Below are 19,178 nucleotides of genomic sequence, written 5' to 3'. Positions count from 1 at the left end.
GAGATGCTGAAACAAAGTTTTACATCCCCATGAGTGAAGTAAGTGTATCCTTAGTGTGAAGTCTTAGTGTGAAGTAACAGGACTTTCAGAAAGAACTCAAGTCACTCCAATTAAATAATTTTCTATTTAAAACAAAAATGGTAAAATCCAAACTTATCTTTCATTTAACCATGCAAAAGAATTACAGCAGTGTCAATCATCCATTTGTGTAGACAATACAAACCAGTCAGCACTTATTGAAGGCCCCAGGATAAGTCTTCACCTAAAGGCTCTAGTTCCACTCACAAACCCATGTGCTACTTAACACACACAGTAGCAAACATTTAGTCCTTATGTTGATTTCTCCTTTAGAAAAACATAGAATTGTTGGGTACAAATCTTATGTGAAAAATACACAAGAGATAAAATATAGTTTGGATGGAAAGTGGGTGGAGGGATAGGAGGAAAAAAAACAACTCAGTTTTCAAATAGGGGTTCTAAATATCTCTGAAATTTGGCCACGTGCAGTTAATGCCTCAATCAGAAGGCCAATTCAGGACAGAGGCAGATATGTAGTACAAAGACAACTGTGTCCTTCTAAGCCACTAAAGCTGTATGATAAACTCCAGAAAAAATGAAGTTTCTCTGTGACAAGGCTAAAAGTGGATCTCTATCCTAGTGAGCTAGGTAGTAGTTTACATGATCTGTAAGAAATATGAACCCGTAGGAGAACAGAGGCAGAAACCACTTCAACCATTAATAACAACAGTTCAGTGATTCTATGATGATTCCTTCAGAGCTTACTTTGAGGCACTTCATATGCAATATGCACCAGACTACCTCATTTCTATCTTCTTACACCTGCACCCACCATGTGAAGACTTGATAGAACATTCACACCGTAGATCTTGTGATAAAATACTAAAAGGTACCTATATTGAAAGATTTTCAAATTCCATAGGAGTTCAAAGGTGAGCTTCCCTGCAGCATCTGTTGCCTAAATGTTACTAAAAAGAACTGGAGCAGTTTACACAATTAAAATCACTCAGTTCAGTTTCTCTTTAGTTCGAAGTGCAAAAATAATGTTTTTCCTTAAAAGGTGCTATCAGTAGTAATTAAGTTTCAGAGTACCGTTCCACCTAAGCATAGTCATTAAAGAACAGGCGAGCAAAGCTTTCTACCTAGAGAAATTCTAAGGACAATCCCTGTTGTAGTTACCTCTGCTACATTATATAGCCAGGCTTCGACCAAACTTAGTTGAAAATACTTCTGTTACAGCAGATTATAGCACAACACGCATTCTGCTCTCTAAGAGCATGCTATGGAAGGATGATAGTGCATCCAGATATTGCTGACTACGTTTTTGGTTTTGTCTAGTTCTGCCTGTGCAAAGTTTTTGGCCAGTTATAAGCTAATTTGATCTCGTGCTTTTGATAGTGCTTTTTTGCTCGTTCTTGAGCTGTCCATTAGATGTAGCAGCAGTTTTACAGTCATTGTCAGGTGCTTTCAGGAGCCTGAACGGTTCAGTTGTTTTGTGAAGTCTCTGCACAACAACAGCATTTTGCAGCTTTGCTTCCTGTAGTGTGAGCGTCTCATCTCGCAGCTCTCGAAATGGCAGCGAAGTAGTCAGTGTGAAGGGAACCCTTCCTTCTGATCCTCGATACTTTGTTATGAAGTCTCTGACGTGGCTTATTCTGAGAATAAAATAAAAAAATCAGCATTAGAGCTCTCCAGTCCCAATACAAGACATATACACAGCACATACAGAGTCACCTCAGGAACAGAACAAGACACCCACTTGATGTAACAGCTGATGGCACAGAAATGGAGGAAGAGACACAGGATATCCTGAAGTACCTGGTCCACTTGAGAGGCAAGGACCAAGGTTTGCATGTTCTGAGAGCAGTCACAAGGGAAGAAGAATCTTATTCTGGGCACTCAAATGCTTCGCTACAGCTCACAGATAGTACTTCCACAAACAAACCTGCTGTTTCTTAACCAGCTGGTGGAGCTCTTACCTGAGGTTTCCATAGCCAAGTGCTAGAACAAGGACGCCTCGCGTGCACGGCACATGTAGCAGACCCATAATAATAATAGTAATAGAAAAGGGACTTGCAGAAGTTGTCCAGACAACTGGTTAATTAGATCTAAATATAGTCTTGTACTGAAGTAGGAACAGAAGTGAATTCAAGCTGCCTGTTAAGGGGTGAAGAACCTTTCAAGTGATCAAGACAGATGTTTTGTAGCAACAAGCAAGAATCAGGAGTGACCAATTTAATTAGTAAATGAATATAACAGGATACATCTGTACCCGTAAACTAAACAGAACATCCATTCTCTGATCCCAAGCCCAACTAGCAGACTCCTTCTCCTGGCAAATCCTTAAACTCATTCTCCTCCCCTATGTCCAGTCTAGCCCATGGGGTTTACTGCCTACTGGGAATCATCTGATATCAGGGCTAACTTCTGAACCAAGCCTGGATATTGTCTAGGAAAGTGCTAGTGTGCTTAGGCAACAGCCATTCTAGCCGTTCAGCAGCACAGATGCCCAAATATCACGCTGTCACGGACTACAACAGAGATAGTAACTAACTCCTGTACATACAAGCCTCAGTTAAGACAGAGTTTTAAGTTTTGGTTGGAGATTTACAGGCAGACACCTGTGAACAGATGCGTTATATCCACGCCGTGGTAAAAGGATATATTCCCTTACCACAAGATGGATATATGATTGAATATTTATTAAAATCTAAAAAGATCACATCAGCAAGGCTGTTCTGCTCAGATTTTTTTCCCCATGAAAGTACTTAGCAGATGTTCATACCAATATCTACCATGAAGACAAAATATCCCTAAATATACTTAAACCCATTAAAGCTTGGATAACAAAGTTATTAAGCCAGCCCTCAAACAAAGGTTTTATAATTAAAACAGCAATTGACCCTTCAGCAGCACATCACAACGATTCAGTTCGTACTTCAGGCCACTACCAGTAAAAAATTAGTACAAGTTAAGAAGAAAAAACATTAAGAGTCATTAGCCTTCAACTGCTGAGCTTTTCTTCTGACCAGCTGTGAAGACATACACAGTTTATCTCAACAGCAGCCTGGGTTGTGTTAAAGCCTGTGATCACTTTAAATTGCTACACAGAGCAGCCCAGGCAACATATCCTTTCCATATGATGCGACTGCGCAGCACTGGGGCAGCAAATTACAAATACAAGGAAGGTCTCTAAAGACAGTAGTTTGCAATTTAATGTTAAGCCATTAATCCTGCTTTCTCAAAGTTCCTGCATACATACGCTGTGCTGACACCTTCTGACTTTATCCCCATTTATAAGCCTCTCTGGGAGCTGGAAATTGTAATAATTAGGAATTAATCACATTGGATGCATTCTAGTCTGTCCACGCTGACAGGACAGACATGCAGGTGAATAACTTCCCCTGCTTAACTCTGGCTCTCCCTGGAGGTTCCTCTGGCTCAGCTCAAAATCATATCCTCCAGTTCCTTTTGCACACTGGAAAAAAAGCAAGTGGATTTTCTGAGACTCAACATCTGTCTGCACTCAACAACCAGAATTTTTTTTTTAAACTCAGTGATTTGCTCCAGATGTAGTCATTTTGTAAGAGATTTGTCATCTTAAAAGCTGCTGAAGTCCACTTAACTGTTTCCTCCAGCAATGAACAATACACACACCTTCACATTTGAACTACAAAGAACTCCTACCGTTTCCTCAGCAGATTTCCATTTCTACTCAGTTATATGCTGACTGGTAACATCAGTTCATTTCTCACACTCCTCTTGTTCAACAAAAAGTGTTCAATTGCTCAAAAAAATTAAAAGGATGTATTCTAGACACAGCCAAACAACAATCCATTGTTAAGCAAATTGAGGAGGTAGATTACTTAGAGAAATTATATTTAAAGTCACAGGACAAATAATTCAGATCCAAGTACATCTGACAGTGCTAGAAGAAGTCTTACCTGTGCGAAACGTTGAATTTCTGAATGACCCTTTCCCCATCAGCTAACCAGATCTGGATGTTGGTGATAGGCTCCAAGTCATTTAAGGGTACTACAGGAAGAGGTCTCTTGTCACCAGCTGCTTGATGATCCTCTCTTACTTTAGAGACTATCCTTGGAGTAGCACTGGAAAGAAAAGCCACAGGAGGTTATGCCTTGTGCATACACCCAGAAGTTTGAACCACCATCCAGACCTCTGCTTCAGGAGCTTTCTGCCTCGTGTCAGGGTTGCATTGCTGACTTAAAAATAAATAAAAACTACAGGATTTCTGGCATGTTAACTTAGAAAAAAAGCACCAATACTTTCTCTTCATGCTACAGACTTCAACATTTCAGGTTGTTCATGGTAAACATTTTACAGGACAGTAAGGAACTTAAAGCATTAAATAATACACAAGAGAGGTGAAAATGAAGACTCTTCATGCATTTTTTGCACTCTAATCACACAGGTGAAGCTGCAAGGAGCTTAAGTATCAAATCTACATACTCAACATTAATTTTCAGTGTAATGTGATTACAGTAATTCAATTTAACTCAATGCTGTTAGCCTTGATTTAGACCCCAGCGTCATCTATTTCAGCTTAGAGGCATTACTTATACGTCAGAGGAATTGACTTGATGTAGAAACACAGGCTGATGCATGCAACATTTGGATTTTGGTTTCTAAAACACTTTAAACAGCTGACTATACAGTAAGGGCAAAGATCCATGAAGTGGCTTGACAGAAGACAGGGACCTCAGTCCAAGTGCACGGTTTTTGGAAAAAAATTATTGGCAAAAGCTGTGGTTCTGAAATATCTAGAGCTCAGTGCTTCTGTCAGGACTAAGCTTGCTCAGCATGTACTGGTTAAGTCATCAGTGAGGCCTGATCCAACGGGCACATCCTCAGCACATGTAAGTATAACCAGATGGCCGCTTGCACAACAATAGCAGTGATTTAAGGAGTAACCATCTCTTCTGAGCTCAGCCGTGGTCACTGACTGCATGAACGTTTCACGATGGTTTCAGAAAAAGCTGTCTTTGCACAGAAAATAATCAGTTATTGTTTCTGGAGGGAGAAGCCAGTAACCAATGGCCACAGAATAACAGCTCGTAACAACACCGCATCTGCTTCGCAGACAAACCCCATCCTTATGTTCTCGTGTGTGTTAGCTTAATCATAAAGCCGAAAAAACAGCTAATTTTTCATTAAAAAAAAAGATGATTAATGACTTGATACATTCAAGTCATTAAAGTTTACGTCTTGGGCTCAAATCCTTCTCAACCTGAAGTATTTCAAGAACTTTTACTACCCACTGTTCAGCTAAGTGCCCGAACTTTCAGGCTATCAGCCACCACAGGCACTTTTTATTTCTTCTGCAGGAACTCTGCAAAAAGAATGAGCCAAGGCAACTCATTCCCAAACGATAAGAGGTCTTCACTGCAACAGGAAGCACGACACAGAAACGAGCTGGGGTACAAGAACAAGGAACCCCCAGATCCCAAGATGCACTCCCCAGGTCCAGGTGACTTCAGATTAACCACCTGCTGATTTATTTATCTCACATCCAGCTTCTGGTCATGCTTGACCTCAATACACAGTAAACCCTAGCTGTCCTCCAGAGCTGGAAAAGAGCTTGAGCACCAGCAAGGCAACGTTAAACAATCTTTGGAGTGGAGGTTAAAAAAAGGCCAAGACATACTTAAGTCCAGCAACGATTAGCTCTCCCCAGCTACTTGATCTCGGTGGGTTTCAGCTCCAGATTCAGACACCGAAGCGTGAGCAGTCACGTGTGAGCTACATGTCTCCAGTACAGGCAGAGGCTGGAGGCTGCCAGGTGTCTGGTTAGCTTGGGCTGAGCTGCTTTTTAGCTCCATCAGCTCCAGTTGTAGTTCAGACAGCTGTCTCACATACATACACGTTTTGATGTCATTCTCAAACCAGCTCTTTTCCTCACGGTCATGCCTCAGGAATTTGTGGTAGGCACTGGAGATGATTCTTTTAATAGCAAGTATATGTGAAATCGGAACCAACATATTAAATTAAGCAGCAAGAGAAAGTTTTTTTTTTTTTTTTAAAGTATTTCTAAACTTTTCTCTTGTGGAACTGACACAAAGCCATCTAGTGGTGGGAACTTTTGACTAAAAGGCACAAATCAAAAACCTCAGTCTCTTGTTATTATCTGAAGCATCATAAACGCAGCATCAAAGCAAACATCATCCCTTTTAAAAGCCTATTCCTTTTACATCTTCCGTTAATAATCTTGTAAACCAAGAATCAAAGAGACATTAGTCTCCAATCAAGTTTCCAAAAAGCAAGAGCCTAAGATTTAAGTATTGTGCTTACCCAGACTAACAGTTACGAAGCTCCATGAACAATATTTTAACTTAATAAGGTTATAGAGCAACTCTATTTTGCTGGAAGAGATTTCAGCCAGCTTGACTAGCATGCTTCTAAGGCAGTCTTTAGAATGTGTTGTTAACAGAAGAGTGTGGTTGCAAATCCTGGTTTAGTCGAACTACTAAATGCAGCTGAGCAGGGCTATAGAAAGCTTGAATATACCCATTACCTATGTAGAGTCCTAACTTTTTTCATGGAAAACCTTAAGTCTCATTTTTTCCCCCCATACAACATAAACAGAGAAGATGAAACTCATCTGAGCTACATTTAAAATAGAATTAAAAAATCAGTTCTAGTCCATCTATTTTTCCCCTCAAACAAATTTAAATGAGCTGGTCAGCAGAACAATTCCTATTGGGACTCCAAGATTCACTCACATAATTCACCCATCTGGGAACAATGGCAGGAAATCTATAGAGACTGTTAAAAATGTTTAATTGATAAGCAGGTCACAAGGTAAGTAAGCCATTCAGCCATTTGTCTCTCTCGTTTCTGATTAAGCACACAAATGCAGCTGTGGGAAGGGAGTTCTATAGCTCCAAACCTGCTATAGGTCTCAGACACCATTATTATTTCCCCACAAAGCTCTTCTGCTGAAGGAGGAGCACTTGCATGTAATGGACATTTATTAACATCAGGCAGCGAGCAGCAGTTTATGGAGCACTTATGGCTCGTGTTCCCAACATCAGCAAAATATTTAATAGCCTTGAAAGAAAAGGCTCTCATACCGTAGCACTGAATAGACCGAAAACAGAAGGGAAGGGGAAAAATAAAAATAAAATAAGGCATTTTATCCAGTTCATAAAGAAAATTGCTGAGCAAGTTGTAGGATGTCTCCGTGTACAAAACCAGTCAGCCGAAATCCACAGAATAGCATGTTTCCAGAGCCTAACTTGCCCACTGGGAAGCCAGATCATTACTTGCTGTAGGCATGACAGAGCACGACAAGCAACCTGCCAGTTAGCCCTGGTGAGCAGCAGAAACCCAGCACACCGAGGGTCTTTAGGTTTTAGCTATCTACACGCCTGCTTGTAGATGAAACACAATTAAGTTCTCAACCTTTGTTTGGTCAGGACTGCAGCGCAACCAGAAGGAAGACTTGCAGCATCTCAGGCACCTTTCGAGGGAGTTTTTTCCCTATTGACTGTGCCTACCCAAGCATGTTGCAGATGAATAGGCTGCGCTACCAGAACAGGAGAAACTGATAAAAGATGCTCACTCCTCTAAGACAGCCCGGAACCTCTCACCCTTTTCTGTATCAGTCTCTTACTCTGCACATTATCACCTTCTCCCCTGCCTCATCCCTTTGTACTGGGGTCATGCTTTCCCTCAGCACCAAGCCCCTTCCACAAAAACAGAGCTGTTCACTTAAGGCTTCAGCACCATCTGCTAACCCCAGTGGGCAGGTAACTAAGCAGTCCCACCTCTGAAGGTTTTCTGTAGGCTCCTTGTCACTATGCTGTCCTTGCCAGGCTGAAGCTTGCGTTTATATGCCCCTAAGTCTTACGTGACAGGGCTGTGTGAAATGGATGATGGGGCACAAGAAAGCAGAAGTCAAAGGGATTGACACAGGTAAACTCCTGGCTTACTCCTCTACAACAGATTGCCAAAAATACATCGCTATACACTTATAAATCAAGTCCAGGTCAGCCTCTAATAACAACAGAACCTCTCCACCCCCAAGAAAGGCACAGAATAAAAAAAGATGATCAATGTAATATGCTGGAATAACTGCAATAAATTCAAAGTTAAATGCTTTGAAGAATTTGAAAGAAGTTTGAAAGAACTTGAAAAGAATGCAAAGTCATCTTACTTCTCCAGCTCCCTTTGAACACTCACATTCCCCTCTTCTCACACAAATTACTGTACATACAGCTTTAATGGTGCAACTTTCCTTTTAACTCACAGGATAGAAGAGTGACAGCCTTTCAGCTGGAAACCGTTATTTGAGGAGGCAAAGACAGACACCAAAATCCTGTGCTAACGGGAACCCAGCCAGTAGATTACAGAAGCTGATAATCCCCTATACAGGCTCTTCATGGTGGACGCAAATTGAAACAAGATGAGTTCAGACTGGGAATAAGGAAAAACATCCCCCATGAGGACAGCCCAGCACTGGAGCAGGCTGCACCACCTCCACCCTTGCAGGATTTCAAGACCCAGCTGGACAAAGCCCTGAGGAACCTCATCTGTCCCCAAAACTGACCCTGTTTGGAGCAGGAGCCTGGCTTAGGGAACTCCAGAGGTCACTTCCAACCTGAATTATATGCTATCTACATAAGCATAGTTCCCCTCAGCTCAACCACAGACCACATCAGACTACTTACCTTCCTAATCTGTAACCATGTCCAGAGAAGGGATGAAACACTGGCTTTTTTGATGACAAATACACCTCATCTTTTTTATCTTCCACCTTCACGTCAACCTCCTCCTTCTCAAAAACTTTTCGTAGCTCGAAAGGCAGTTCCCTTAAGAAAAAAAGATGTCAAAGAATTACTGAACTGTTTTACAGGATGTAAAACACATTAATCATTAATACTGGTTTCTGTGTTTATTCTTATAAGGATCGTGATTTTTTTAAATAATTTACTATGAGTTATGGGAAGTGCATGACATGTAAACAACTCCAAGTTCCTGAACTGCAAATTAATTAGAAATTGAACAGTAAGAAGAGACATCATGCCAAGTCACTGAATGATGTTCATGTTTACTCAGCAGTTGCCACTCCAAAGCACATGACATGTAGAAGGTTTAGTGTTACCATATATTGCTGTAGTAGGTTCAATTTTTTTTATACCCATAGTAAAAAAACAAGAAAAAAACACAATCAGCTTTTAAAAAGAAAGACTGAGGTTAGAAACGTGTTTAATTACAGATGAACGAGAAACCCAGCTTTTAAAAGTTAGATCCCTAACAGTTACACTCCTCAGTGCGATACCATCACCTTGACGATGCTTTATTTGCATCGAGCAGAACACAACACAACAACTCCTTTGTCTAGGAGCTCTGAGGCAGACACCACGTTTCTTGGCGGCGGTGCTCAGCTGGCACACAGGCTGTACCGAGTGCTGCCCTACCACCAACAATTATGCAGGAGCCATCTTGTAATTACTTAGCATCTCTACAAGCAAACGGAGAAAGGGAGGTGGCGAACTTTTACTTATTTGTGTGCATGAATCAAAAGGCTTTAAACAACGCAGTTAATTCGCATTACAACCAATACAAGTGACATCCATGAAGAAACAGTGAAAAGTAAAATAAATATTTTTGATAGGCAAGTAAAGTTCAGAAAAGACTGAAAATACAGTAACTTGTTTCACATACGTGAAAAGGGGTTATTAAATTGTATCCTCTATATAATTTTCTTCTCTGCATTTGTACAGGGTGAAGAAGTGGACTACAAATTAAAGCCTGAAATCATACTGGTTCCTACGTTCAGTATGCTATTTTAATGCAATACTGCATCAAACGCTGGCAGAAATCATGATAGCATGCTCAATTTCAGTAGTGGGATAAAAGTGAGATCACTCTATACACACAAGTGACTGAAACAGCAAATTCGTACTGGGAAAAGATGACTGCAATTTAAGGCTGATCAAAGCTTTTCGGTGCTACATGCAGTAACTGTGCCCACCAAAAAGGCTTTTCATCAATAAAAGGAAAACAAAGACCATAAAACCAGAAATGCTCAGCCACTTCTACACGCTGAATTTGTTAGTCAAAGTACTATTTGAGCAGTAGCTATTACTGGGCACAATGACTTACTCTTTATTTCATTCTGCACCTGCTGTGCTTCCTACCAACACTTACTTTTATCTATTCTATCAGCAACTGTACGACTACTGCGACTGAAAGCTATATTAGACCTGTGGATGTTAGAAACCATCAGCCCAGGAAATGGGACAGGCAGCCAGCTGTACTCCTACAGGGCTACTGCAGTGCAGCAATGCCAAAAATGTAAAGTATGAGCAAGCTGCTAACCAAAGCACGTTAACTCAGGCTGATTAAGAACACAAAACTCACTCACCCCTTTTTAACAGAGTCCAAGAACTGTTGGCTTGCAACATCAGCGTAGCTCCTAAGTTCACCGTCGTTTACCGTAAACCCGTTTTTCCAAAGTTTAATGATTACATCAACCTGGGGAGTAAGAACAATTCTCACTTTAACGCTGAAGTAAGTGAAACCAGCTCAACATACCATCAGTATCCTATGATTTTAAACTATCCAGGTCATGGACTAAAAATACGGAGGGAAGGCTCCCTGTAATCTGTTTTGGCCCCATGCCAACAGCCAGACTGACTGCAAGGGGTAAGCGACATTTCTAAGTATCTTCTGTCAGTCAGGGTTAGAAATAAACCTCCCCCCACAATCATTACGCATTCTTAGGTCAAGAACACCCCTATTCAACAGTACAAAAAAAAAAAAAAAAGAGCTGGAAGATCCCAGGCAGCTGCAACTCTTCAAGAGCTCTAACTTGAGATCACATGTGCCTGGTGTTGAAACACCCACCACAAGAATAGTGCAGCAGGGATCTGTTAGGGTACAGCCTTGTTCTGTTCATTCAGAAGAACTTTCTGTAGGCAGGGCATTGAGAGAGTGCATGCAGAAGCCTTTTGCACAGAAAATGCAGCAACAAGGATCAGAGGCATTTGTTTAGTCCTGGGTATATTCAAGAACTTGGTGTTAGGGGAGTGAAGAAAATATAGTCCCAGTAATTAAATAACTGTAGCAGAGAACATACACTCCTTGAATTTGTGGCCTTCAAACTGTCCTCAGAAGTCGCTTCAACTTTAATATGGCTAGATCTTGAATTGAATTTTTCTTTTATACACATTACGTCATTTAAAGAAGCATTTGTTCATCCAGGTCAGATTCCTGAAATAATGTTATCTTGACAGATACTTGGCCATGTGAGTTAAATGAAACAAATACAAATGCAGAATTCACCTTAGCCAGAAATTAGTTTGTACTTGGCTTGATGGTACCTGACATTTTTTGTTTCCCCCTGCCTTTTTGCAGTTTGACGTGTCAGAGCACGATTGCTGCATAAATACACACTACAGGCAAGCTACCGAATGAAATTCTTTCATTTTTGGTAATCTGTCAGAAATGTACATTACACTCAGCAACGTCTAATCTCTTTAAAAAAAGTCTTGTGTCTCATGGCACTAACGCATATGGAAGGGGTTTTCATTGTGAGAAGGTCCTTCCACAATGAACCAGTAAGCAAGTTCACCAGCAACTAATAATAACGCATCAACTTCTCATTTAGACATTGACACAAGTACAAGAACATTTTCAGAACCGCAGGTTAAAGCACTGCCCCCACACTCCTTTTCTGCCTTAGTCAGAAATCTATGAATGTAGTTTCTAGTAACATCTGCTCCAAATTTCTCCCTGACATTTTTATGGGTTTTTCTCCAGCCCCTTCCCAATCACTTGGGAACAACAGGAAAATAAGAAAAGGACAGAACCACTGACATAAAAATCCATACTAAATATCCCACTATCACCACAACTATACAAAAGAGAGCAAGTAAAAAAAAGTCTGGGCTACGTCTCTTCAGAAGAAGGCTGCAAGTCTTTAAAAGCTTCTCATAAAATAGTTGTCACTCCTTGCACCTAATAACCAGCTCTCTCTTGCCAGTACAAGTCCTAGAACAAAATGATTTTACAGTGTTTTTTATGAGTATTAAAAGCACAGAAGCAAAGCCCTGGTTGAATCAGAGATGGGAGATTGGTCCAACTGCTGTCTGACTGGGCTCCCCAGTACAAGAGGGACATGGAGCTACTGGTGAGAGTTCAGAGGAGGGCTATGAAGATGGTTACAGACCTGGAGCTCCTGTCGTACAAGGACAGGCTGAGAGAGCTGTGCCTGTTTAGCCTGGAAAAGAGAGGACTGAGGGGAGACTTCATCAATGTGTATAAATATCTGAGGGGAGGGTGTCAAGAGGATGGAATCGGTCTCTTTACAGTTGTGCCCAGAGACAGGATGAGAGGCAGTGGGCACGAACAGAAGTACAGGAGATTCCATCTGAATATGAACTGACATTTCTTTACTGTGAGGGTGACAGAGCACTGGAACAGGTTGCCCAGAGAGTTGTGGCATCTCCTCCTCTGGAGATACTTAAAACCCACCTGGATGCCATCCTATGCAATGTGCTCTAGGTGATCCTGCTCGGTAGGGAGGTTGGACTAGATGACCTTCTAAGGCAGGTCTCTTCCAACCTCAGCCATTCTGTGATTGTGGGGATTTGTCTACAGGTGTACTGGATGAGACTGCTGAACCTCCTGCATTCATTTACCAGAGTATTCCCAGAATGCTATTATGCTAGACATGAGTATTTTCAATTCAACACCTACCTGGTTCTTGACTGTAGTAGGGGACATACATATTGCACCAATCTTCTGAGCTTCTTCAAAAAGGTTATCTACAAAATAGTCTCGGTTTTGTTCTGTACCATTCAAAATCTGATCATCAGTTCTTGACTTGCACATCCTGCAGAACAAAGACATACGTGAAAATGATACTCACGTAAGATAATGTTCACATAAGCTGACAAGCAGTTACCCTGGAAGTTCAGTACCAAAAGGCACACTCCCCTGTACCCAACTTACTTTGTTGTTACAAACGATCAGGTCAGCTTTGTATTGGGACATTTTACAGCTTACAAATCTTTAGCTGCTTTTATCTGTACTTCAGAAACACAAATTAAAGAACGACAGTAGAAGAAGGTGAACTCATCTATGCAGAAGCTTCTAAACTTGGTATAAGAGCAAGGAATGCAAGTTTGACAACCTGTACCTCTAATTCAGACCACCATACACCAACAAAGGATCTTCCTCAGAGCTTTTCTATAATACAGGCTTCAATGACTTCCTTTCCCCTAAGTTTTAAAAACCACATAAAGCAAAACTGCCCTAGCATTTAGTGCTCTGCCCTAACTTGAACCCGCCCACCCCCAGCACCACAGACCTACCGTTATTGTCCTTGAAAGTACATTAAAGAAACTGGAGAGTTAAGTGACTCAACCCCACTTGAGCACACTGGAGAAATACAACAGAAGATTTCTACACCTCAGAGACTGCCAGAGTACTAAAAAAATGCATCAACCACATCTTTTTATAGGCCATTGTGAATACGACAGCTGTTTCTCTGTTAAGATTTTCACCAAAAAATGCAGATATATGCAACCTGAACGAACGATTATCTTGCAGTTTAGGTTCTCTGCAGAGTTAAGAGGATTATGCAGGTTTTGGAAAACATTGCAGGAGTTACTCCTATTAGAGATTCAGGAAAATCTATTTTAAGCGATTCAGGAAAAAAATCTAGCTTTAAAAAAACATCCAGTTTTATGTAAAACTCTACATTAAATTCAAGAAGAGCAATGCTTACTTGAATGGTAACCAGGCACATATGCATAAAAAGGAATTACTGTTTGCAGTGCATCTATGCAACATTAAGAATCCCTAAGGATTAGCATACTTAAGTAAAAGAAAAACTCAGTGACACTAAGAAAGTGATTCAGAAAGCATGCTGCACCCATTTTAGTTTTCTAACAGAACAAAAACTTGGAGCATTAACCTACGCATTAACGATGCTTTACCTCAGAAACATAAATGGAAAGCCAAACACCTCCATATTAAACGTAGAAGCGCACAGTGAGTTAGCAATCCGTAAGCCTGCCTTTCTATTTTAAGTAATATATTTATGCAGTTTCTTGCATCAAGGAAATACTTCAGGTACGTGATAAGTCTTTAAGCAAAAAAAATCTGTCCTTCTCTTGAAACTTTAGTGTATATGGAGCAGCTGGATACAGGAAAAAAAAATAAATTCCAAAATTTTAACAAAAAGTTTAAGAAGTCATAACAGGACACACAAACAGTAATGGGGAAGGAAAAGGAAAACTGGGGGGCATGGAGGGGAGAAAGACTGGACACTAGCACCTACCATTCTTCCTTCACAGTTTTGATATTGTCCATGTCTTTCATTCTGGTGCTTCCCCTACATACAAAAAGAAGATCATTAAAAAAAACACACAAAATAGACAAAGTGCCTAGCATTCTTGCCTACTTCTGAAACTGCAATACACTTTCTAGTTCTGCCTGTGTTGACAGTAAATTTACCAGAAAGCAGAACCTCCCCACCCCGGCCCCCAAGTCTCCAGATGGTTCTTTGTTTCCCCCAGTTTCCAATTTGATCACAATGAACCAAGCATCACTTTCAGGCATTTGAAAGGCAGATTACTTTCTCATAAAGTACAAAATAAATTCCGCAACAATCACGGGAATTGCAAATACACGTTCATGCTAGGTGAGGAAAAAGATAACATTCCTGCTCTGATGGACAGGATTTTAAATCCCCTGATTTCTGGCAACACTGCGAGACAGCTGCAGACAAACTGCACCGCCACTGCAGGCATTCCAATGACCTTCACTTCACTGCTGTGCATCACCCAAAAGAGCAGGATTTGTCAGGTTCACTTTCTCTCTCCCTACTACACCTCAACTTACTGGTGCAGCATTCAAGAAACTGCATACTGTGAATTATCATTTCCCAGCTGAATTGTAGATGAGAAGAAAATCCTCTGTTTACGTGTACTAAACATACTACAGGATTGGTTTGCTGACTCAAAAGAAAGGAAGAATGCCATACCTATCTTGTTATGCTCACTTCTGAGCTCTCCAAAAAAAAAAAAAAAGTTACAGAAAGTAACAAAAAGCTAGACACCCAAAAAACACCCTAAAATTAGTAGACAAGCCCACTGAAGAACATAAATTTTAAAATTGCAGCTGTTTAAGGAGTTATTCCTGAATACTCGGGCACAGGTTACAAAGATGATAGTCTGCTCTGGCAGATTTGGGACTAAGTTAACATAGTGTACACGGATATTAGCCTCAAACTAAGCAGGGATAGCCAATGCACTCCTGGAAAAAAAAAAAAAAGGATAAGCACAGCAAGACTTCAAGTTTTAAAACGGTCCTGCTATCTAGTTTAATGGATGACGTAAAAGGGGAAACAGCATTCACTGTAATGCTAAAAAAAGAAGCTTAAGCGTTCAGTTCAGTACTAGTTCATGTTCCTCAGAGTGCTGCTATCAGTAGTCTTTCATCTCAAAAGTTAAACCCTTGTGTCTACGCTTTCTGTAGAAATGTATGAGCCTTCAAAAAAAAAAACAGAACCACAAAGATTGTCTCTATGACTACAACAGGTTTTAAAGTTTAGGCAGCCTTCAATTGAACTGGCTCTGCTAGGCATTAAATCAAAACACTATGCTTAGCGTACCTTAGACATGTCACACAAGATGTGGTACAGGCTTGGTTTTGTTTTTTTAAACAAGTATTCTGCCAGAAAATTATACTCAGGCAAGCCTGTGCCGGCGCATTATGACCTTGTAAGCGTATCTGATCACTGCACTTGGAACTTCGCACCTGAGCTCGGAAAAAATGAGCTTTCAGTAACAAGTAAAACAAATTTAAAAGTTCTTAAAAGTATTTTTTCTAAACTTCTCTCAAGTTTTAACATACTTGTGAACACAGATTTAAGGCAAAAAATACTTCTTTTAACGTGCACCTTCCTATGTTTCACTATGCAGCAGTCTATTCCCCAAAGCAGCAAGAGCCACCTCTAGCCATCTGCGTTTGTTGATTTCTCTGTGACTTGTCACCAGAGCTGTTAAGAGACAGCCACAATGAAACAGCTTTCCAAATTAATTCTTTTGCTCCATCAGGCTGGCCTCCAACACGCACGAGCACTATTCAGAACCGGTCAACTGTGAAAGTCACCGCTCCTTCTAAAGTACAACCGCAATTATATTCAGAAGGAGCGTCTGCGCTAAAACACCACGGTAAAGAAATGAGTCCATGCAGCATATTGATGTTTATGACCCAGGAGTCATTAGGAGATAGCGATCGGACGAATGCCACAGCGCAAGCAGTTCAGCTCAGCAAGACGAGCACAAACAGCGCCGGGCAGACGTGCCTGGATGCCGCTTGAAACCTTGGGAGTTTCGGTTCGTGCTCTGCGCCTGTGACGAAACTGAGCTGAACTTCCAGCTGTGGAAATTAAGTGAAATTAAGGGGGAGATTGAAGCTTCCAGCACCCCAACACACTTTATTTGCTACCTGGCCTTTCCTGATGCAGCTCAGCTCCTCCAGCCACCAAGCCCTGTCCCCCTGAGGGGCTGCAGAGGGGACAGGCCCCCTACCAAAGCGTGACCTCTGCCTACCAGCTCTTTGAAGCCAGCAGCTCTCCCCTACACATGTGCTGACCTACTCGTCTTGGCAGATATTTCTGAGTTCACTATTTTCGACCTGATACAACCAGGAACTGCAAGGCAGGAAAAATGACCCGACACCACTTCTGAGCTGTGCTGTGAAGGGCAGAAGCATGAAAGGAAGCACGTACGGCCCCGTCATCCTCCGATGAAAGGAAGCACATACACCCAAGGAAGGCTTAATGACAAACTTTTACAGAAATTAAACTTCCCAAGCCAAAAGCTGTTGAGGGCACAGAGCCCTACCTATGGCTGCAGCACCCGCAAAGTCAAAACGCAACCCCGAGAAAAGGGACTATAAGCAGCAAGCAGACGGAAAAAGAAGACGCACACTATATATAACAGCCTGAACACAACTTGTACCTTCAGGTAAAAACCACAGCATAAAGGCTTTCACTCCAACCAGCTGCTAGGAACATAGTTTTGAGGAGAAAAATCCGAAAAAAAGAAAAAAAACAGGTCCCCACAGGGGTGACCTCCCCTGAAGCACCCCAGACAAAAACAACCCCAACCCCCCCCAGTTCCCATCGGGATGGCTCAACCTGAAGCCCCCCGTCCAAGCACAAGCCCAAACCCCCCCAGCCCACACGGGGGAGGCTCCCCCTGAAGCCCCCCAGCCCACCCCGCTCCCCAGCGGGCAGCTTTAGCCCGGGACGGCGACACAGTGAAGCGTCGAAAAAACTCCCTGGCTAAACCCAACCCCCCGGGACCAGCACCAAGAGCCCCCAGGGGAGCAGTACAAGCCCCGAAACGAAGCCGGAGCCCCCTCGTTGAGCCCCGAGGGAGCAGCCGAGCTCAGCGGGACCCCCTTCGCCACTCACCCTCAGCCGCCCCGCCAGCGCCCCGCCAGCGCCCCGCGGTTTTACCGCGCCTGCGCCGCGGCCGCCGCCATTAGAGCGGGGAGGGGCGCGGGGCCCCGCCCCCTCCAAGGCGAAGGGAGGGGCCGCGGCCGCCATGTCGCGGCGGGGTGGGGGTGGGGGGGGTGGAGATGTCGTTAGGGGGGTTAGAGACCCGCTGTCGCGATAGGCTCCCTCAGGGAGCTGGTGGTGGTCTTTAAGGGGGTGGAGTGCTTGTTGGTGTCCCCCAGTGCCTCGCTGCTCGGGGTGTTTTCCTCCTCCTGCCTGTGCTGAGGACAAAAGAGGGGGTTTGCAGCTGGGGGGGACGGGGAGGTGACCCTGAGGGAGCCCATACGAGGGGAGACGGGGTGATGAAGTGATGCCCGCGCCTCACAGCCCGGAGATGTCTCCGTCTTTTGGCTGCACGTTGAGTGCGGACACCTTGTTCTGCTAGAGGGGCTGAGGAAGGGCGAGCACAGAGCTACAGACTCTGCTGAGGCTTTGCACCAAGTCGGAGGGAGCAGGGAGCTGGCTGGAAGGCAGAGATCCCAAAGTGCCCGCAGGAATCACAGAATCAGGATCATTAGGGTTGGAAAAGCCCTCCAAGACCATCTGGTCCAACCACCACTATCACCCACTACACCATGTCCTAAGCACCACGTCCAACCTCGCCTTAAACACCCCCAGGGACGGTGACTCCACCACCTCCCTGGGCAAAAGGAGGACAGGGAATGGCCTCCAGAGGAGCCTGCGGGTCTCCAGAGGGACCTGCGGGTCTCCAGAGGCACCCACTGCCTTCACACCCCGCTGCGGCTTGACGCAACGCCTGGTGCTGCTAGGAGCTATCCAAAGCAAACACGGGCAGAGCCGAGGGAAAGCAGCAGCAGCGTGTGCCTGCCTGCTTTTTAATAAGTTCTTTTTTTGCCTTCGCTAATCAGGGATGTGCTGTAAACCATTTGGAATTAACCTGAATTGGACGGCCACGACTAACTAATGCGCAGTAATTAATATGAAATCCGCTGCAAATTACCAAGCACGATCAATAATCATTCTAAAAGCAAAGGTAATAATACTTCACAGAAGGGTTTCTTTATGTTTCTGCAATCCTTTAATTCTAACAACTAAAATTGTGTTTTTCAAGAATATGATTGAAATAAGACGTTTAATTTCAGAGTCAGTGAAGGTGAGTAAAAGAAGGAAAATCTGACCCTTGACAGTTCTAGCTTATTCCTCTTTGTAATGTTGTACATGACATTACACTAAACCCTTTGAAGGCAGTTTGGATTAAATTTTAGCTGGATGAAATCTAGCTGTGGCTCCTGCCTACAAATCTTCAGGGAAAATAGTAAAGAAATTAGCCTTTTGGTATAAAGTACATGGAGTCTCTTATTTCAAAATACAGATTTCTGAGATTCTTCTCCCTGATGGTATTTAATGTTTTAAGTAGCTTTGAAATTGTTGGATAGGAGGTACTTGTTGATAGGAAGTACAACCCTTGATTCTATTTTTTTATAGTATAAAAAAATATATAGGGATTTAAAAGTAAAACTTTGGAAGGCTGTTCAATGGTGCTGGACATACTCATATTTTTCTGTCAATATTTTAAGTACATTTGCTCTGTTACACTAAACACACAAGCTCAATAATAAGCTCAACATCTGCTTTGGGACCCTTTCTGCAAAGA

At 42.5% G+C, this 19,178-nt stretch overlaps 1 protein-coding gene across 1 annotated transcript; it reads right to left on the bottom strand.

Moving 5' to 3' along the window:
* Positions 1–105: 105 nt before the first annotated feature.
* UBXN2A (UBX domain protein 2A) lies at positions 106–17,586 on the bottom strand. The gene is made up of 7 exons (XM_068678740.1): positions 17,480–17,586; positions 14,333–14,386; positions 12,745–12,880; positions 10,409–10,518; positions 8,709–8,849; positions 3,963–4,127; positions 106–1,673 (listed from the first exon to the last, which is right to left on the bottom strand). The coding sequence occupies exons 2-7, from the start codon at positions 14,371–14,373 to the stop codon at positions 1,391–1,393; spliced, it is 876 nt and encodes a 291-aa protein (XP_068534841.1). The 5' UTR covers positions 14,374–14,386; positions 17,480–17,586; the 3' UTR covers positions 106–1,390.
* Between the last annotated feature and the right edge of the window lie 1,592 nt (positions 17,587–19,178).

The sequence above is a fragment of the Anas acuta genome, chromosome 3, assembly GCF_963932015.1.
Source record: "Anas acuta chromosome 3, bAnaAcu1.1, whole genome shotgun sequence".
NCBI classification, from domain to species: Eukaryota; Metazoa; Chordata; class Aves; order Anseriformes; family Anatidae; genus Anas; species Anas acuta.
The sequence above is the reverse complement of the archived record's forward strand: the minus strand, read 5'-3'. Positions and strand labels throughout refer to the sequence as shown.